Genomic DNA, 19,248 nt, shown 5'->3' with positions numbered 1-19,248 from the left:
GATGGGCAGCTCAAATGACAGCACCTTGTAGCTCAGCTTCAGCTGTGAAGAGGAGACATGGAGCTGCAGGTTTGACAGATGGAGGAGTAGTAGCAGTAAGAAAGGCAGCGCTTAGACGGTAGAATGAGAAAAGCAGGCTTGCCTGGGTCACGACAAAAATTCTTGGAGGAGTTCTAAAACCAGACAAGGCACTACGGGTCAGCACTCAAGCTCACTGCTGTAAATGAACACAATAAAAGTTAGAATCCACCAAAAAAACGCTGGAAAAAACGTCCACTTCATTTTAAACAATTTAATTTTACATATTTGTTTCAAATGTACAATCAACCCTTCTTACAGTAGTGTACAAGTCTAGCACTAATATAAATAAACAGGAGGGGGACAGTAGGGACCAAGGGTTGTTTTTTTTACTCCTTCATTGACTGACAGACACACACCAACTGCAGTCGATATCAGAGACCCTTTCCTACCTCCTCTGCTGTAAGCCTCACTTAGCGGATCAGGCTCTACAGTGTGTGTGTGTGTGAGTGTGTGTGTGTGTGTGTCAACATGGAAACAAAGCAGAGACCTTTTTTTTTCTTCTTTTGTTTTGTTAGTTGTTGTTTTTTTTTTGCAGGGGACCAAAACAAATCGACAGGCTATCAGACTGCTAAAAAAGTGTCATTCAGCAAGAGAGAGAAAGGAAGATCCAAAGCGACAATTAAAAGAAACAAGACAGCAATCTATGACACTGCTGAGCACATCAACGTTCACAAACATCAAAACCAGGCCTGGAGACACCAGCCACAGGCAGATCGCGTTCAGGTTACTGTAAAGCAGGAGGGTGGAAGTTACTGTACTGTAAGCGGGAGGGGTGTGTTCAGTTAGGTCACAGACACCAACATATTGACAGATGTGCGTCACTTTGCGAGAACGGCAATGTCTCCTTCACATCAACAGACAAGCTTCAGTTCTTATCTGCATGGATTTTCCAGTGGAATCAGTCGTGAATGAAACGGTCTCTCTCTCTCTGCTTTCTGAACTTCCAGTGTTTGCTAACGTGCCGCTGAGATGACTTGCTTAGAGACGAAAGCAGAGTTGTGCTATGAGTCACTTGAGTTAATCACACAGGACAGCTGTACTGGCCGTGAAAACGGGACAAGGACAGGACGCATAAGTCAGATGAGTCCTCATGTGAATTAGGATGCAAAAACAAACAAAAAAAATCCATAAAACAAAGGACAAAGGTTCTCCTGCTCTAAAGGTCCTACAAACAAGATGAAACGAGTAATCACTCATCAGCCATTACTGGTCTATAACACAAGCCACTTGCAAATCATCCTTTCTAACTCGATTATAGAAAGAGCTGTGTTCGTATGAAGTAAGCACGACCACATTCCTCCTTTTCCTTTTTTTGTCCGTTTGACAAACTGGGCATGAGTGCAGACCATTCAAGACTTCACGAATCTGTTAAGAACAGACGTCAAGGGTTACTGCAACACATGTTGGCTGACATTAGGGATGTCCCGATCCGATCCAGTAACTCTGGGCCAGGGCAAATCCAGGCATTTTAAAATGGATCAGCTTTTAAGGTTCTGATCCACTTCCGATCCTTAGGTTTGCTGTGGCAGAGTGCTATCTGCTGTCCTTTAGGCCCCATTAATAGACATGAATCTCAGCTGCTGTGGATGAACTTCTCATTTTTCCAAAACAAACCTAGACCTAGATCATTTCAGGAAGCAACCTTCATTTGAACTATATAAGTGCGTATAAGGACGTTACCAGTTAAAATTTCAGTTGGATTCAATTCTAACTTTCTATTACATCTTAAATAGTGCCACAGTTACATTGTGTACTTTATTTAAGGTGGACCAGAGAGTTCAGTGAAGAAGAAAACTTCTTGCTGTTCTCGTGAGACAGAACATAAATGTCTTACAGAGCAGCAGGTACAGTCAATCTTCCAGAAGAGGGTTTTTTGTTCTGCCAAAACCACCCAGTTTGGTTGTAGTTGTGCAACGACAAAGATATCTCTATTTGGGAAGATCTAACCTTACTCCCATCCCATCGTCACTCGCCTGGAATTACTGGTTAGTACGCCTGGTTAGAAACCAAACTGGTGGAAATGCTCTGTTCTAACAGTGAGAGAACAACGCTCCTCTCTTTGGTTCTAAACCATTTCAGAACAGCAAGGAGGCAGCTAATACACACACACACACACACACACACACACACACACACACACACACACACACACACACACACACACACACAGTCATTCGATTGCAGATTCATAAAGGAACTGGGAGCTGAATGGTCAGGCAGGACAGTCAGACTGGATTGTAAGACTTGGATCAGATCAGATCAAACCCTTGATCGAGACATCCCTAACTGACTATTCTCATTCAATGCTGATGAAAAGAAAAAAACAAACCAAGTGCAGTACAAGTTCAAGTCACATTTCTTCTTAAAATTACAAAAAAACTACCTGTTAAATTACATGATCAGTACATTTAAAGTAGTAGCAATAATAATAGCTTGAAAAGTTAGTTCTTGTTTTTTCCCATTTCCAGTAACAAAAAGCATGACTTCCAGCTTAAGTTCACATGTAAATGGATGCTCCTGGACCTCCCAACAAAGCGCAGCTGGCCTGATGCTTTTATTCTCCAGACGATTCAAATCATGAGCGAGTTTTAGTGTCGCAAGTTAAAAAAAAAACAAACGAACAAATGAACAAACGAAAGGAAAAAGAAATCACTTTAGGCAGCTTCCCACGAAGTGATGCCGAACTCTGTGTGTTTTTTGTACATTTGATCATGTGACAATGTTAAATACTCACTTGCTTCATTATCGACTCATTCACACTTGCACACGCACTTCCTCAGCCATTCTGCTTTCTCGGATGGGAAAGAGCAGCATTCCAGTATGCAACAGGAAGGCAGGCGACAACATCCTGATTGGAATGTGAGGGGGTCTATACCCTTTTCTTTCACGCTCTCTCTTTTACATACACACATGCAAACACCGTCACACACTGTCTCGCCTAAACATGCTCTCTGACTCGCACTCGCACACGTTACAGGTAAACAATGAGGGTAGAGGTTAGTGGTGGGCGGGCGGGGGAAGTGGCAGCGCTCACAGCGGTAGTTTACTGAGGCTTCTCCGTGAAGGTCCCTCCTCGCCTTCGAGCGGTTCATCTTGACCTTTCACCCTTTCATCCAGAGCAACAAGCCCGCTCTCTCTCTCAGTCAGAAAGGTCTCACAAGGTGGGACTGAGTCAGACGAGATGGGTTAGACTGAATGTGCCTGGGCCGTGTGGCCCTGTCATGGTTGCATGCCTGTGTGTGAGTATGTTAGCTTTAGCATGTTAGCGTGTGGATGTTCATCAGCGGGGTAGGGCAGTGGGGTCAGAGCTTTGCCCGATCTACCCGCCTCTTTAAGCGATCAGGCTTTTCCACAGGCGTCCTTCTCCTGTCCAGAGGCCAGTGTGGAAGTTTTCCAGAGGTTTCCACCAGGGCAGTGGCAAAAAAGGGGTGGGGTGGGGGCAAGAGGTCAGTGTGACGTCCGGTCCAGTAATCGGACCTCTTCTTCGCTCTCCTCCTCTTCCTCATGTCTAGTGAAGGAGGGCACTAGTTGAACATTATGGACTCGGGATCTTGGTTTGCCATCTGGGCCATATGACGGAGGATATCTTTTTTTGTAATAATACCAAGGAGGCGCCTGCAGAGAGAGAGAAAGAGAGAGAGAGGGGGGGGGGGGGTAAAGAAGGACAGAGAGAAGCATAGTAAGAAATTTATCACAGATATGCAGCACATATGGGAGATGTGTGGTCTTTTTGTTGGCAGGGTGGTCAAACAAAAGTAATGCTTAAATATTGCGCGATCAGGCATTTCTAGAAAAGAAGGGTGAGCAACAAGGCAAAAAAGACACAATATGATACTTTATTTATTGGACTTTTGATAAGTTTTGCAAGTAGTCCAATTCTTTTACCCCCACATGCTGTGCTACACTGCATCCAATTAAGCAAGAGATCATACCTGCTTTTAGAAGTGGGAATCTCTTAGCACATTAATCTGACGGCTGCAATGCGATGATCAATGCTAACCAGCAATGACTCTACTTCGTACTTCTAAACAAACGTATCTGGAACGAATCTGAATTTGCTTCCAATATCTCTAATTAATTAAACTAATTTAAGGAGATGTGGCCAGTCAACTGGCAGGTTTTGCCGTTGGGCTGCAGTGGAAAAACGCAGTAATACGTCTTAACCTCCCTAGTAGTTTCGACACAGTGGGCAACTTAAAATCTTCTGGTGAGGTCAGGCATAGCTTCTGGGCGTTTCATTTCAGATGTAGGAATCTACTCAGTTCAGAGTTTGGTGAAAGCTTTGACTTTGTTGGACTCGATGGTCCTCTGTTTAGAAGCAACAAAAACTGGGTTGCCAACCAGAGGACCATTAAGCAAGCGATGTCTATGCTTCCACCCAACTCTGAACCTTTACGTTATCAATTAACATTTATTATTTTTGAAAGAATTCAGGATCATTCATGATCCGCAGAAGTTTCCTTCAGCTTTGCTGTCTTCTTATAGCCTTCTCCTGCGTTGTGGACATTCGTCCAGGCATCGAATACTAATAAAAACAATAATAATAAAGTATGAGAATTGTAAGTGGAGTGGAAATACTGTAACCCCCAATATTTAGAAAGCTTACTGGTGATGGGATTTATGGACATAAGATAATACATTAACATGTTGCCCACCACTCCCAGAAATTTTCACTCTTTCAGATTCTGCCAACAAAAAGATACCAGCATCTGCTTTATGAGTACAGACGGACAGACAGACAGGCAGACAGACTGGGAGGGAGACGTTAAGGAGTGATGACCAGTGGCCTGCAGCACCTAGAGTGAGCCAGTGAGGACCAATCAAAAAACACAGGGGAGAGAGTGCACAGTGAACACATCGCCGACTCATCCATGATTCTCAGCCTGAAGGAACTAATGTACATACACATACACACACACACACACACACACACACACAGTCAGCAGTTTTAACAGAATTCAAAAGCACATGTACATATGAAACTTCATTTTTGGGGGGTTATAAAGTTTAAAAGTTACACAGCATCAAACATATAAACCAAACTTTAAATTTAGGGGGTTAATAGATCTATGACTGCCCAGCAGACCACTCGAATTCTCTTCATTACCAAACAGCAATGAAAGGAAATGTGCTCTTGAATTTCATCATGGAAATAGGCTTGAGTTCCACAGTCGTCCGTGTGGAGGTGTGACAGGGAAGAGTGTGCAGTAAAGCGCTGTGAGTAACAGAACCATGTCTAAGAACTGAACAGTCTCAATCCAAAGTGACTCCCGGTTTAGACAGACTGGGCTGCATTTACAGAAGCCAGTTAAAACGCATCTGTTCAAATGGTCAGCACACGCAAGTCAAGTAACAAGGCCAGGAACTGGACAATCACCAAACCCATGTCCAGTCATTACTGGTTCAGCTGCACAAATGACCTGCATGTGCTAATCAGCTTTAGTAAATGGGGCCTACAGTGCACCTAATAAGGCTAAGGCTAATTGGGCTAACATCTAGTCTACCACCCAAAGAACAAACTGTCTGACTGGTTGGCTGGCTTTCGTTGCGATGTAGTGCACTGCATTTCAAACCGGGCGTCAGTTCGGAAAGCAGACAGGAAAGAAAGAGAGCTAGCCGTGTACGAGACTGGACGGGACGTGGAGGGGGTTAGTACACACAGAGCAGGAGGCATGAAACGCTCGTGAAACGTCGTCGGTGAATCAGCACAGACAAAGTTGGAAGGGGATAGCGGGGTGTACCGAGTGGTGGAGACGGGGACGGGTGTTGGTTTGGGGATGGGTGTTGCTATGGTAACTACTCTAATACAGCCACGACGAATCACCATTGTAACAAGATCACACATCACCTCACTATCATAGCTACTGAGGGAGCTACGTGGGGTAAATACAGGGTAAAAAAGGGGTCAATGAGGTAAATTAAAAAACAGTAAATAGATAGATAGAAAAGAAAGTTCGGCTACACACGGCTGCTACTCGCCAACCTTTTAGGAGGCGGTGCTACGAGTGGGGTCAGAGGTCATCGATCTGTTGCCCAGTTGATGCAGACCCAGTCCCCAGAGGACGGAAAAAAAAAAAAAAAAAAAAAAAAAAAAAAACACCAAACAAAACAAAAACAACAAATTTAGATGGAGGGCATAAAGGGGTGTGTATTAGACTTAGACTGTAGTACTGCAGCAGAATGATGGGCTGTAGTAGGGTGGTCTAGCTCCATGTATTACAATCTATACTGTAGCATTAACTATCCTACTTTAAAGGAAGACTACAGGAACAGGTCTTTGACTACTATAAGACACCCTAAATGTTCACTTAATGGACAAAGAATATTTATATGTGTTTTATATAATGTACTTGACAGTTCCCCAATGTGTTTTCCAAAATATTAAAAGTGCTTCCTCTACATTACTAAGGGGCATCAGATTTGCATAAAACTAGTGAATTTGTATTAATATTATCTTCCCAAACCAACAACAAAAACAAAAAACAGCCAAAAGGAAGTGAAGGTATTTTCCGGGGAACTGTCTACAATTTTTGACTTCACTCAAGTTTCATGCGTCCCTCCTAAGAGGTGGGGCCTAAAAGATAGAGTGGGCGTGGCATGGGTGGGGCTAATCACCAAGGGCTCCGTGTGCTGCTTGAGCTCCTCCAGATGCTCTAAAATATTCTTCTTAGTGATGATGCCCAATACAATCCTGCAACACACACCGTGGCGACCGTCACTTAGCAACACACAAACAAAAAAAAACCTCACACATAGACAAACTTAAAAACACAACAACACAACCAATAGAAATAAACAACACAAAACAGAGCAAATCATCACACAACTTAAGAGCAGTAAATAAATTAATATAAGTATATATTTATAAATCAAAACGTGTTGGAATTAAATAAAATGAACAAAACATATGTTCTAAAAGGAAAATTATAATCTCATTGATGAGGAAACTCATAGGACTTCTGCTAAATTAAACTGGACGTCTAGTTCGTGACATCAGGTAACGTTCTGAAAATGTTGTGTGGTCTGTAATACACAGTGCGGCCATAAAGTGTCTATTTATGACACAGGAAGGATAACCTGTTTCATAGTGCATTAAACATTCATATAGATTATATACGAATATATGATAGATTCAGACAGGATTGGTTTCACATGGGGAGGTGGAGTGATGTGGAATGATGTAATTTGATGTAATGAGATGGAATTGGCTACTGGATTTAAGCACTTCTTTCCTGTGACCATTGCTATTATTAAACTGTAATAAAAAATACAATTAAATAAAAATATATTATAAATAATAAAATGTTAGTTAGAAAATGATTACCTTTATAACACATATGAAGGCTATAGGTTACGCCTGTAAAAGCACTGAGTCTTTTGGCCCGTCTTCTACACCTGAGGTTTGCCACAGACATGCATGATGAAACTAAGTGCCTCCTCAGGCGTCTCCATTCTTAGAAAACAAATGTGAAAACATCTTTTCTACAGGATTTGTTGGAATATTTAACCACATTCGGATTCACACAGGTTTAATTTAACCTGAGGGTATTTTTTACAGCTTTTTTTACAGAAGGTAAAAGGTGCTGGAACTTTTACTAACATGGGAGTGTCAGAATGAAACCAGACTGCTTTCAATATTGGACTTGGTTCTCGGTTCACGTCAGGCTGAAATGAATCAAGCTCGTCTACAAACAGCTGGACGGTGTGTGAATACTAACCTATGGGTTTTAGAGACGGAAGATGGTCACTGAAGTAGTTGCAAAGGAGGGATCTTGTAAACCCTTTCTGTATATATGTGTGTGTGTGTGTGTCTGTGTGTGTGTGTGTGTGTGTGTGCGCGCACGCGTGTGTGGCTTTACAGCGGTTACAAAAGCCGAGCAGCTGAGAGGCACTAGGTTGAACACCAAATGCATAGCTGAACCCATCAGCAGTCAGTATGTGTGTGTGCGCTGATGAGTCGCATTTCTGTTAGTAGCTATGAAAAGGGGAAGTACACACAGTACAAAGGGCAATATTTAGAAGTATTATTATTAACCTGCGGTTTTTGGTAGTTTCACTTGCATCATGCAAACACTGACTCAATGCAAGAAAAAGTCCTCAACCCAAACTTGAGCTGCAGAGCTGAATCAAGTTGGGAAAAGCTTGGTTGGTGAAAAAAACCCTCCTTTAATCAGTTTGTTTTTAATTAGATATTTTTGTTACGCTCATTTTTCTCCAGTAACTAACCTGCCATTTCCTCAGACCTTACTCCAAATGTAGGCTGGGTGAACATTTCACAAAAAAAGGTCACCCTGCCACACTTTTTTAAGTGTTTGGTAATATGGCTGAAAATCTTTTTTTTTATATATATATATATATATATATATAATATATAATCATTCCTTAATATTTAATTTAGCATTGATAATTTCTTGTCCAAATGTCTGTGGACACCCCTTCTAGTCTCTCAGACAAGCACTGCAAATAGAATAGGACTCTCTGGAGAAGACTGACATGAACCCACTGGCACCATGCTGCCTAATGCCAGGCGTGGGCTAGAGGGATATAAAGCCCCCCAGCTGTGGCGCAGTGGAACAGTGTTCTCTGGAATGATGGTGCCCCATCCACTACTTTAGGGGATGAGTTGAGGATGAAGGGGGGTGGTGACCATCCAGCATCCTGACCTCACTAATGCACTTGTTGCTGAATGCAATCAAACCTTTGCAGCAATGCTTCAGAATCCAGTAGAAAGCCTTTCCTGGACAGTAGAGACAGTTACTCCAACAAAGGCAGGATAAACTTTTTTTTTTTAAATATATAAATATCCTTGATTTCAGAAAATAAAAATAAATGAGCAGGTGTCCTAATACTTTTGTCCATATAGGGCAACTATAATTATTATATTCAATTCTGAATGTTCAACTGCAGGCCAGCATTGCATTCTAAATATTAGGGCACCTGGTTTAAATAAATAAATAAATAAATAAATATATAAATATATAAATAACTCTAGTGTCGCTACAACAGAGGTAACAGAGGTGTCCTTCACTCTCAATAATATGAGAACTAAAACTAGCTCACTAGCTATTTCTAACTGTGTGTGCTGCTGTGAGTGAATGTCTAGACTTCTTCATCTTTATGCAGCAAGTACAAGGCGGACACCACCATCTAGTGCACTGATATGAAGTTCTAGCCTTATTTTCAAATGTATATTAAACAGAATTTTGATAATTATTGTTTCTGTTTTACCGCTCATCCATGAAATATGAACAGCACCACCAGGGCTCCAAAGGTAAAGGACCACAGAGGACGCTTGCGGAGCTCATCATATGGCGAACGAAACGACTGAACAGCTGCAACTATCAGAGGAGGTCAATCCATCTTCATCAGAAAATTATTTACAATTCATTTACCAACCAAGCTGTTGGACTTGTTCGCATTTGCCTTTCAAACCCAAGAGCCTACCCCCCACCCGCTTTGGACCCCGCTGTGGCTCACCCGTTGTGGGTGACGAGGCACTGGCGCAGGCCAAGCTTGCGGAAGATGTCCACTACGATCTCCATGGGAGTGTGGTCAGTGACTGTGAAGGGGCTCATGTCCAGGATGCTGCGGAGCTTCAGGGGGCGCGGGCTGTCCGCCGGCAAGGTCGGAGCATGCTGGGTAAAATACACACGGGAGTTCAGCACGATGCCTTCCTGCTTTCTGCGAGCATTCTCTGCAAAGACGAGCAAAAAAGAGAAGGTGGGAGTGAGAGAGAAAGAAAGAGAGAAAGAAAGAGGGAGTGTGTTACACTTTCTACTTCAGGACATCCCTCAAGCAGCTCTTCAGCTGCAGGCTGTTGCTCCATACACAAAGAGAAAAGGAAGGAGAAGTAGGTGGGCATCAACACAATGAATTGATATTTGTGTGTCATTGAGGTGAGCTTGTGTGTGCGCGCCCGTTTGCAGTACAGCAGAAGCAGCTAGAGCTTCCCATTAACATGTACTGCACAGTTGCTAAAAGTTACATTTGTAAGCTAATATAAATATAAATGTCCTAATAAGAGGTTTATACATATTCTAATACATTTGAATGGAACACTTGCATGGCACTACGTACACAATCCTTTATATCTACATATGAAGATTGAATGAATGCTTTAAAGTTTTCATAAACTTTTTTTATTTTAAACAAATTTAATTTACAAACTTTAACAAGTTCCACATTTCCTAAATTGCAGAGAAGTCCTAGCGAGTGGGGGAAGTCAGGACCCAAAGTGGTTCTTCTATGCCACTGCTCAAAGAACTATTTGAAGCACCTTTATTTTAAAGAGAGTAGAATCAAGACACATTCGTCTGAAGTAAATTTGAAACACATTGCAGTCGAAATCTACCTGAACATCCCCATCTGCTGGTTACAAGCAGAAATATGAGCTGCAATCTGTGCAATGTTCTTGATGCCTTCTCTGTATTGGTTGTTTGTTAAAAATGAGTGCATGAACAATCGGCCCCTTCCTGGATTAAAGTCAGTGTCATCCACCAACACAAAACAAAGAAGTAAGTTTAAACCAAAATTAGGATCTGCAGGTGACGAATGACCTACATCACCTTTGGAATATCAGAATTGATTGTAATCAATTACTGTAACAGTTAATATTTTTGGTTCGCATGTGTGGCTATGTGTCCCTTACCTATAGCAATAGTGATGTCCCTGCGGAGCGCAAAGCCCACCAGTCTCTGGGACTCCTTTGAGACGATGACAGGGAAGCCGTTGTAGCTGGTCTCACTGATGATGGCCTGCAGTTCAGCCAGAGTCAGATCATCCTGCGTCAGAACCGCCAACGGTGGGTCACTCCGTCGCGGCCGCATTACCTCCCGTGCCAGCGTGGTGTGCGTGAACTCCTCTTTGGCGTCCAGGAAGGGATATCCGTTCAGCCGGATGTGCGCCTCGTAGATTCCCTCACGTCCAAACGCATCTCCCACCCACTTACTGGTCATCACTGCAGCCATCAACGGCACGATGTACTCTAGCCCTCCGGTCAGCTCAAACACAATGACCACCAGAGAGACGGTCATCCGCGTAACACCACCTGAGCAATCACAAATAAGATAACATTTAGGTACAGGAAAATGTGTGTGAAGAGTTTTCAGCAAACTGCAAATTTGTGAGAGTGTATTTTATGCATTACTGAGAAACAGAGGGGGCTGTTGGCGGTTTGTGGTAAGGAAGACATGTCTTAATGTTTAATGGGACTTATATGGCAAGTGTGAACGTGTGGATCCAGATGAAGTATCATTTTATAGCTGCATTAAAAAAATGCAAAGCTTGAACATTACCTGTAAAACGTATCCCAGTCCCAGGACTCAATGTGAAAAACACAGAGGTAGGCACTCACCTAAGCAGGCTGCTGCTCCCACCATGGCATACAGGCCGGGAGTGATGCAGTCAGCGCCCACCTCGCACCACTCCTTAAACAGGAACCAGTCATGGTGGTAGTAGGCCAGTTGCTCCACAGCTATGCCCACGATTCGGCCCGCTATTGCCCCGATCGCCATGCTGGGGATAAACAGACCTGATGGCACCTGCAACAACACAACATAAACAAGCTTTTAGATGAAAGGAGGCAGCATGCATTAGTATGCCAGAGCTATGAAACGGTTATTTAAGGCCCGCAGCACCTGACAGTGAAGGTGATGTATTTTCAGATTTGTATTCCGTAATGTAGTCTGGAAGGAATTTTACTGGATGATTTGTACTGTATAAGGGGAAGGGGAACACTGACTGCTAATTATGTTAAATCAGCTAATATATGCTAGCCTAAGTAATTACGCCAAATTATTCCCCTGAACACTGACGGCTGTGGCATCACTGGCAACATACACTAAGGGGGTTGTGCCACTCAGAAACCCATCAACTATATTAGTAATGGATTAAAATCACAGATGTCATCAATAACTAATTAAATTAACTCACGTAAACTCTCCAGACAAAACTAATCCATCTTAAGCAACGCGAGTGGTCATTAGTGATATCTACATGTATGTCTGGTGGTAAAGGAGAAAAAGCACACCTTTAAACCAAAGGTGAAGATGGTCATGATGATCTTAAAGATGAGCGCCAGGCTGAGCTGCCACATTGCAGAGTAGACACCAGGGGTGGCGGCTGCGTCGGAGCCCTCAGGGTACGCCTGGCTGCCATTCATCTGACTGCGGTACTGGCAGAGCTGAGAAGACTCCAGCGGCCCGCAGTCTGTGAACAGCTCCTTGATCAGCTCGCTGGTGTTCTGCCGTGTGTATGGGTTCGGAAAAGCAACGATGGCCGTGATGGCAGCGACTGTGATCACCTCCAGCACTGGATACTTGCCTGAAAAATCAGAAGGAAAACAGCAGTTATGACAAAGCTCTTTCTATCAACTTAAGTTAAACTCCCTGTATTGTGAAGCGCACAGAGATTATAATTGTTGCTCATGCTATTTGCCAATGAGGCAGGCAGGTTACACTGCGTGATGACTGTGCGATTCACCCACGCAAAAACACAACCCCACCCCTGTGCCTGTCAGAAGACAGAAACATTTAATTCCACAGACCACAAGTCTTACACTAGCAAACAGCTCACTAGCTGATTGCTGAATATTTGTGCCAGCTGCTTGTAACAGGTTGGTGGTGTGGAACTATTTCTGGCTGCATTAAAAAGGACAGAGTTTGTTATGCCAGAGGCAAGTTCAAGTAATACACTGATTATCTTGGACATTTTATGAGAAAACACAACAAAGAGATATATCTAATGACAATACACTGATGCAGGTGACTTTTCCATAGAGGTTATACACCATCTCTTCCAAAATAAAGGCTATTAAAGAGTTTTTTATATTTTTTTATTAAAGCGTTCTACTGGATTTTGCAGCACTATTATAAGAATGCCATCAGGTTCATGTTTCTATGCACTTAAGTCTCCTATTCTATTGGAAATACTTCTCTACAGTTTCTTGACAAGCAGTGTATGTGTGTGCAGTTGCACATCTGTGTGAGCAATTGCTGCAACTGATAGTAGCTAAATGCATTTATTAGAAGGAGTGTCTACAAAACATTTGGACATATTAGTGTATATTAAATATATTCCCTTCAAGCCGCTCACAGGAGATAATCAATGAAACAGCACTGTCCATTGCCTTAACTGTACGGTCACTGTTCATTTACTGTAATATATACAAGTCAGAACTAGTCTCACAGTCAAAACTTGGGTTATTAACAATATATGGAGTTTGACAGACCAGCCATTAGGCCCAGGTACTTCCAAACACAGTGATACTAATAAAAACAATTCTTAGCTGCAAGTGTGAGTAAGTGTGAGACACTTACCAAAGCGTGTGGACTTGCGTCTGCGGCACCATGCGATATTGGCTCGGATAAAGAATGCACCCCAAAGCCCTCCGAACACACCAAGCAAGATGAAAGGGAAGAGCTCAAACAGGTACCAGGGCGTGTGGTACTCCACATAGAACAGCACCAAGCGACTGTTTCCAAACGGGTTAATGGAGCGCAGCACGAAAGCCGCCACCAGGGCGGCGAAAAAAGACCGCCACAGCGTCTTCAGAGGGAAGTAATAACTCACCTAAGAGAGGAATAAACCATGTGTACATTTTAAAGTGTGATGTAGAGTCCTGTAAGCAGCTGTTATGTAATGTAATGTGCTGTAATTAAAATTTGTGCTTTATTAAAAATTGACAACAACATTACCATAACATGAAATCAATGTAAGCAGCACAAAGAAGATGAGGACTGCCCACACTAAGCTTTCGGTGTTCCAGAGCAGTCTGCACCTTGCTATGGCCTCACAGTGGCTGTGACATGGCATGTTGTTTTCACAAACACCCCAGACACAGAACCTGCTGTACCTTCACCCCTGACTTCTTTCTCCATTCTCTGATCCCACTTCACATTTATTTGGCAGTTGGTCTTTATACTGTGTCAGAATTTCATTATGAATAGACCACCAGAAATGCTCCAAAATTACATGGAATAAAGTTTTTTTTAAATTCTCTGGTAGCGCCGCCTTCTTGCAGATACAAGGTTTTTGCATGACAATGGCAATATCCCCTGCCTGTCACAATAAACTTAAAGCTCTGCAACTCTATCTGATTTCTATTCAGGGCTCTCTTAGCACTCGTAGGGAGAAGCAATGGAGGGGTGTCTGTGTGAGAAGTGGGAAGACTAGCTGGGTTTCTGGTTTAGGCTTTAAAAGACCCCTTTTGAAGGCAAGATATGTTGGATGTTTGCTTTTATACTTTTGAACTGAGGACACAAGGCTGATGTAGCCAACAATTAACATTGTATATACTATAAGCTTATATTTATATACTGTAAACTGTGCAAAATGCAACACCAACGTAAAGCCTTAAAGTATCCAAGTAACCTCAAAGACTTACTTGTTAACTACACACAAAATCCACGCCTCAATATTTGTTTTCAGCAGTTATTAGCATAACATAATTAAAGCATGCAGTTTGCATGAGCCTTCCATATACAGTGCCAAAAATTAAAAGGAAAAAAAAAAAAAAAACTCAGACACTGAACAGGTGTTGTCTGACTATATGTGAGGTAACTGTGTGTAAAAGAGGTGAATTTGTAGTTTTTCTGCTGAAGTGAAAGCATTCCTACCTCCTCCAGGCTGAAGAGAACTCCTCCTATTGGAGCGCCAAAAGCAACCGACACACCCGCCGCCGAGGCTGCAGAAAGCACCTGCGCAAGCATAAACACACAAATACTGTTTTCAGTGCAATTCCCAACACCTGGTGTAGCTTTCTCAGAAACACAACTTATTTTTCTGCCCTGGATGTGTGATGGGTATTTATACCACAGTGCAAGCCTGAAGCAAGGGGAGTGTTTGTTACCTCTCGTTTCTTGGCCTCATTTTTGCTGTATTTGGGGAAGAGGTAAGAGAAGATGTTGCCACAGCAACAAGCCACGTGCACCAGAGGCCCCTCCTTCCCCAGACTGAGGCCAGACGCCACGGCCAGCACCAGAGTGATGGTCTTTATCATCAGAGTCCACTTCCCGAGGTAGCCTCGGATTATAAAACCACTGAGAATGGTCTTAATCTGAGAGAGAGAGAGAGAGAGAGAGAGAGAGAGAGAGAGAGAGAGAGAGAGACAGAGAGAGAGAGAGACAGAGAGAGAGAGAGAGACACAGAGAGAGAGAGAGAGGTCATCAATAAATGTATATCAATGTGATGGTGGTGATTTAACCGCACTGATTTTGCAGAATCTAAATTCTTAGATCCATTAAAGATCAATTAAAATACCACTCATGTTTATGGTAATTAAAGTGCTTTTAAAAAAGGTAAAACATGTTTTACATTTGTTGTCTATTTCCCTGTGTAAGCAGTTCCTCCAACCATATTTCTGTATTTAGAGTCATTTAACAGTTGAGACTATCTGAATTAACTGAACTGAGGTGAAATTGTTTAGCACTGCATTTCCTAAAGAACCGTGAATTCAAAGGTTCTAGTGATTAATGCTTAATGGTCTTCTTTCACTGACAAATGATGGTTTACATAATTCCTTCTACCCTAATAGTCACTGTTCACCCAGCAAAGTAAATGGCTCTTCTATCAAGATCAATCCCATTCAGCTCTCACATAGATCAATTCACTCTACACACACCCTGAGTGATCTCCATCAGCAGCGCTCATGTTTCCTGTGACCTGCAGAGTGTGTGTGTGTGTGTGTGTGTGTGTGTGTGTGTGTGTGTGGGGAAGAGCACAGCCTGCAGGGAGTCATCATTAACAGCTTTTGTGCCCAGCCTTAAAGCAGCAGGAGCTGGAGAACAACTAGGGCTCAATGTTCAATCAAACTGATTACAAGCCTGGGAGGCTAGAGACTGCGGCTTTCAGTGCTGGGGTTTCACTGCCAGATAAGACTTCATTCATTTTGGATTTCAGGATTCATTTTGATTCAATTATGATTCTTGAAGAACACTTTGATTTCATTTGATCAGTGCCAATTCCCTGTTGTTTTTGAGAATGCACTGAATACACAAATGTGAATGGACCTGCTTGCTACTATTTTGTACTGTAAATGGCCCCTAAAAAGTATTTGTTACCTTTTTTACTGAATTATAAGGGCATTTTCACATCTATAGCTGGTTTGCTCTGGTCAAACTCGGCTCACAAGTTGTCCACTTGGTGTGACCCCCCACCCCCCCGGTCTATGGGAGCAGCTTAGCTTGTTGTAACATGAGGAGTACACCTCATAGTTGGATCGGATCGAGGTCAGATCACGTTCTCACCACAAACCAACTGCTTTGGAGTTTGTTTGGGACCAGACCGAGACCACCTACTCAAGGGTTTTGATGTGGTTGTTTTGGTCTGCATCAGAGTGTGATTGCTGTATTCACACCTGCCCAAACGATTCACACCAAAAGTGAAAACGAACCAGAGTGCAATTTAACAGGATGAAAAGCGCAGATTCCAAATGTGATGCATCTTGAGACTGATGCCTTTTCTATTCCTAAAATGCAGAGGTCACAGACTTACCTCAGGAATACCTGAGCCACAGGCGTAGGGAGCAAACACTTTGACCAAGCACACTGCCAAAAAGGCAAAGGCCAGAGCCCAGTATGTGTACATGAAGTAGTTCATGATGTAGGAGCCAGGACCCTGAGAGAGAACAGACAGCATAAAACACATCAGATATTTTCTATTTGATAATACCTGTCTATATTTTGATAATTGAAAATAAATAATTTATTCACAACAGTACAAAAATACAACATGGAAGAAGCGTTCCAGCTCCAACAGTGTGAAAGGTAATGTCTAACTTATTAGTTTTGAGCCTAAAGGAAAAAAGTAACCAAAAGATTATTTCTCCATAGTGCTGAAATTTTGTGGTGATTAATTGCCACACTCTTCTCACCTCAGCCTGCCCCAGGATGAGTTCAGCCCACGTTTTCCACTGTGGGCATTTGTCTCTTTCGGCAAATGTGGTCTCATTTGACCCCCAGCAGCACTGCTCATGGTTAAACCACATGGCACTCAGACACACACCCTCCTTCAGGTCATTCATCCAATCAGCAGCAATGTCTATCAGACCCGCCAACGCCCCTGAGAGGGAGAGAGTGTGTGAAAGAGAGGGATGGGTAACAGAAAGGGGGGGATATTATTTACATAAGCTGAAACTTGTGTGTTTTAAGAGACCCTTCATTTGCATTAGCAAATCATACACAGTACAGAGAGGATGACCTGTACATTCTCCAGTTACTGTGGATTCTCCTTCATTACTGGGACTCGGGACTACAGTTAAACCCCTGTTATTTAAAGTCATCACTGTCCTCTTCTGCTTCCACAGTTAATTATGTATAGTGCTGAATGTGGAGAAAGTTAAACAGCCTTTGCTCAGACATGCAAACCATTTCATAGCACTGTCTCTTTGACTTTTTTACCTACAAGGCTAAATTTTTCTAAATAAAAAAGTGAATAATTAAAGTCACCATCAGCACTTTCAAAGTAATAAAGTAGTTAAACATTATCATTAAGATTTGAGGAAATGCTTTCAGGTGCTTATTTCTACAAACAGAAGTTAAAGAAACTACAGTAAAATACAACTCCACTGAAGTTCACTGAGTCACAGCTGAAGCTGCCGTATGGGGAGCTCACTGGTGTATGCCTGCCTACGTCATGTTTTCTAACAGAAGCTAGATCCTTAGGGTACTTCAGCTTTGTGTGTGTGTGCGTTTGCATTACCCGAAGCCAGTCCTGTCAGCGTCACCACCAGCCACCCAGACCAGGCATCGTACAGGCTCTTGGTGAACTCCCATGCTGACTCCTTCTTCTTACTGTTAATCTGCACAGACCACAGAACACACGTGTTAGAGAGAAACACTGCTGGGAGGATTTTTGGGGGAACTCACTAATGACATTCAGCAAAATTACAATGGAGAGAATGGACTGCCTGAGCAACAGTAATGACAAGTCATACGAAAGACAACAAACCAAAAGCTAGAGTTAGTAATACAGATCTGTCTGTCTAGATACAATGCCTCAGTTTAGCTCAGTCAAGAAAACACAAACGCCATGTACTACTTGAGGACAGAATCACTGACTTGAGTAATATCAAGCCAATCCTGTTATACAAACGTGTAGAAACTGATACTTCAACTTGATAGTAATTCTCCACTACTTCATCAATTTACAGTTGATGTCAAGCAAAAACCTCAAATCTCCAAAAAGGCAACTTTACAGGAGAAGGAGAAATCTTTTTTTATTGGTCCATTCATCATGATATTTACTTATATTTTTAAAAAAACAAAAAAACATTATATATATATATATATATATATATATATATATATATATATATATATATATTATTCTTCCCTGTTAACTCATAGTTCACAGAAATGTGTGCTCAATCTATGCTCTGCAATTTACTATTAAAGTTCAAAGTTGTATTTGTCACAGAATTATACACAGTACAACTAGCAGTGAAATGCTTTGAGAACTGTTTGCTCACATGAAACGACAAAGGACTAAATATAAGGTAGAACTGAAAAAATACAATAACATTAATATATATATATATATATATATATATATATAAATATATAAATATATATATATATATATATATATATATATATATATATATATATATATATATATATATATACATATATATACATATATATATATATACATATACAGTCATGCCCGAAAGTATTCATACCCCTGGCAAAGTTTGACTTAAATTTACTTTTATTTTACCAGAAGTTATATTTTTGCCTTGAAACGACACACGCATCTCCCAGGAGATAACACGATGATGTACAAGAGGCATCATTGTGGGAAAAAGTATTTCTCAGCTTTTATACACATTTGAACAAAAAGTGGCATGTCCAAAATTATTCATACCCTTTGAAAACTGTCACAGTATATGGGAAAATCCAAAGTTCTATACCATTCCAAATAGTCCAAGCTGTTTTAAAGCATCCTAATTACCCTGATTCATTGGGAACAGCTTTTTTAATCAACTCAACAGGAGAAAACCAGCAGCTCTCTGCAGTTGGTTTGTGGACAGTCATAGCTAAGACAAAGGAGCTCACTAAGGACCTGCGGCTGTGCATTGTGGCCGCTCACAAGTCAGGAAAGGGCTATAAAGCCATATCAAAATGTTTTCAAGTTCCAGTGGCTACAGTGCAAAGTATTATTAAAAAA

The 19,248-nt window shown here is 41.9% G+C and overlaps 1 protein-coding gene across 7 annotated transcripts in view; it reads right to left on the bottom strand.

Moving 5' to 3' along the window:
* Positions 1 to 277: 277 nt before the first annotated feature.
* clcn3 (chloride channel 3) overlaps positions 278 to 19,248 on the bottom strand; it is a 49,423-nt gene continuing 30,452 nt past the window's right edge. For 4 of the 7 annotated variants that reach the window (XM_072687378.1, XM_072687380.1, XM_072687384.1 and 1 more), the window contains 12 exons: positions 17,779 to 17,878; positions 16,952 to 17,139; positions 16,573 to 16,695; positions 14,930 to 15,136; positions 14,697 to 14,777; positions 13,398 to 13,650; positions 12,110 to 12,402; positions 11,435 to 11,621; positions 10,730 to 11,128; positions 9,559 to 9,775; positions 6,697 to 6,772; positions 278 to 3,696 (listed from right to left, as the gene is read on the bottom strand). In XM_072687378.1, the coding sequence (XP_072543479.1) occupies positions 3,529 to 3,696; positions 6,697 to 6,772; positions 9,559 to 9,775; positions 10,730 to 11,128; positions 11,435 to 11,621; positions 12,110 to 12,402; positions 13,398 to 13,650; positions 14,697 to 14,777; positions 14,930 to 15,136; positions 16,573 to 16,695; positions 16,952 to 17,139; positions 17,779 to 17,878 (2,292 nt within the window). In that variant the 3' untranslated portion in view covers positions 278 to 3,528. Of the gene's footprint in view, positions 3,697 to 6,064; positions 6,108 to 6,696; positions 6,773 to 9,558; positions 9,776 to 10,729; positions 11,129 to 11,434; positions 11,622 to 12,109; positions 12,403 to 13,397; positions 13,651 to 14,696; positions 14,778 to 14,929; positions 15,137 to 16,572; positions 16,696 to 16,951; positions 17,140 to 17,778; positions 17,879 to 19,248 lie in introns of all 7 variants that reach the window. The other 3 variants (XM_072687382.1, XM_072687385.1, XM_072687383.1) reach the window with 2 other exon arrangements.

This window comes from Salminus brasiliensis, chromosome 9 (genome assembly GCF_030463535.1).
Source record: "Salminus brasiliensis chromosome 9, fSalBra1.hap2, whole genome shotgun sequence".
In the NCBI taxonomy this organism is placed as follows: Eukaryota; Metazoa; Chordata; class Actinopteri; order Characiformes; family Bryconidae; genus Salminus; species Salminus brasiliensis.
This window is presented reverse-complemented; position numbering and strand designations above follow the sequence as displayed.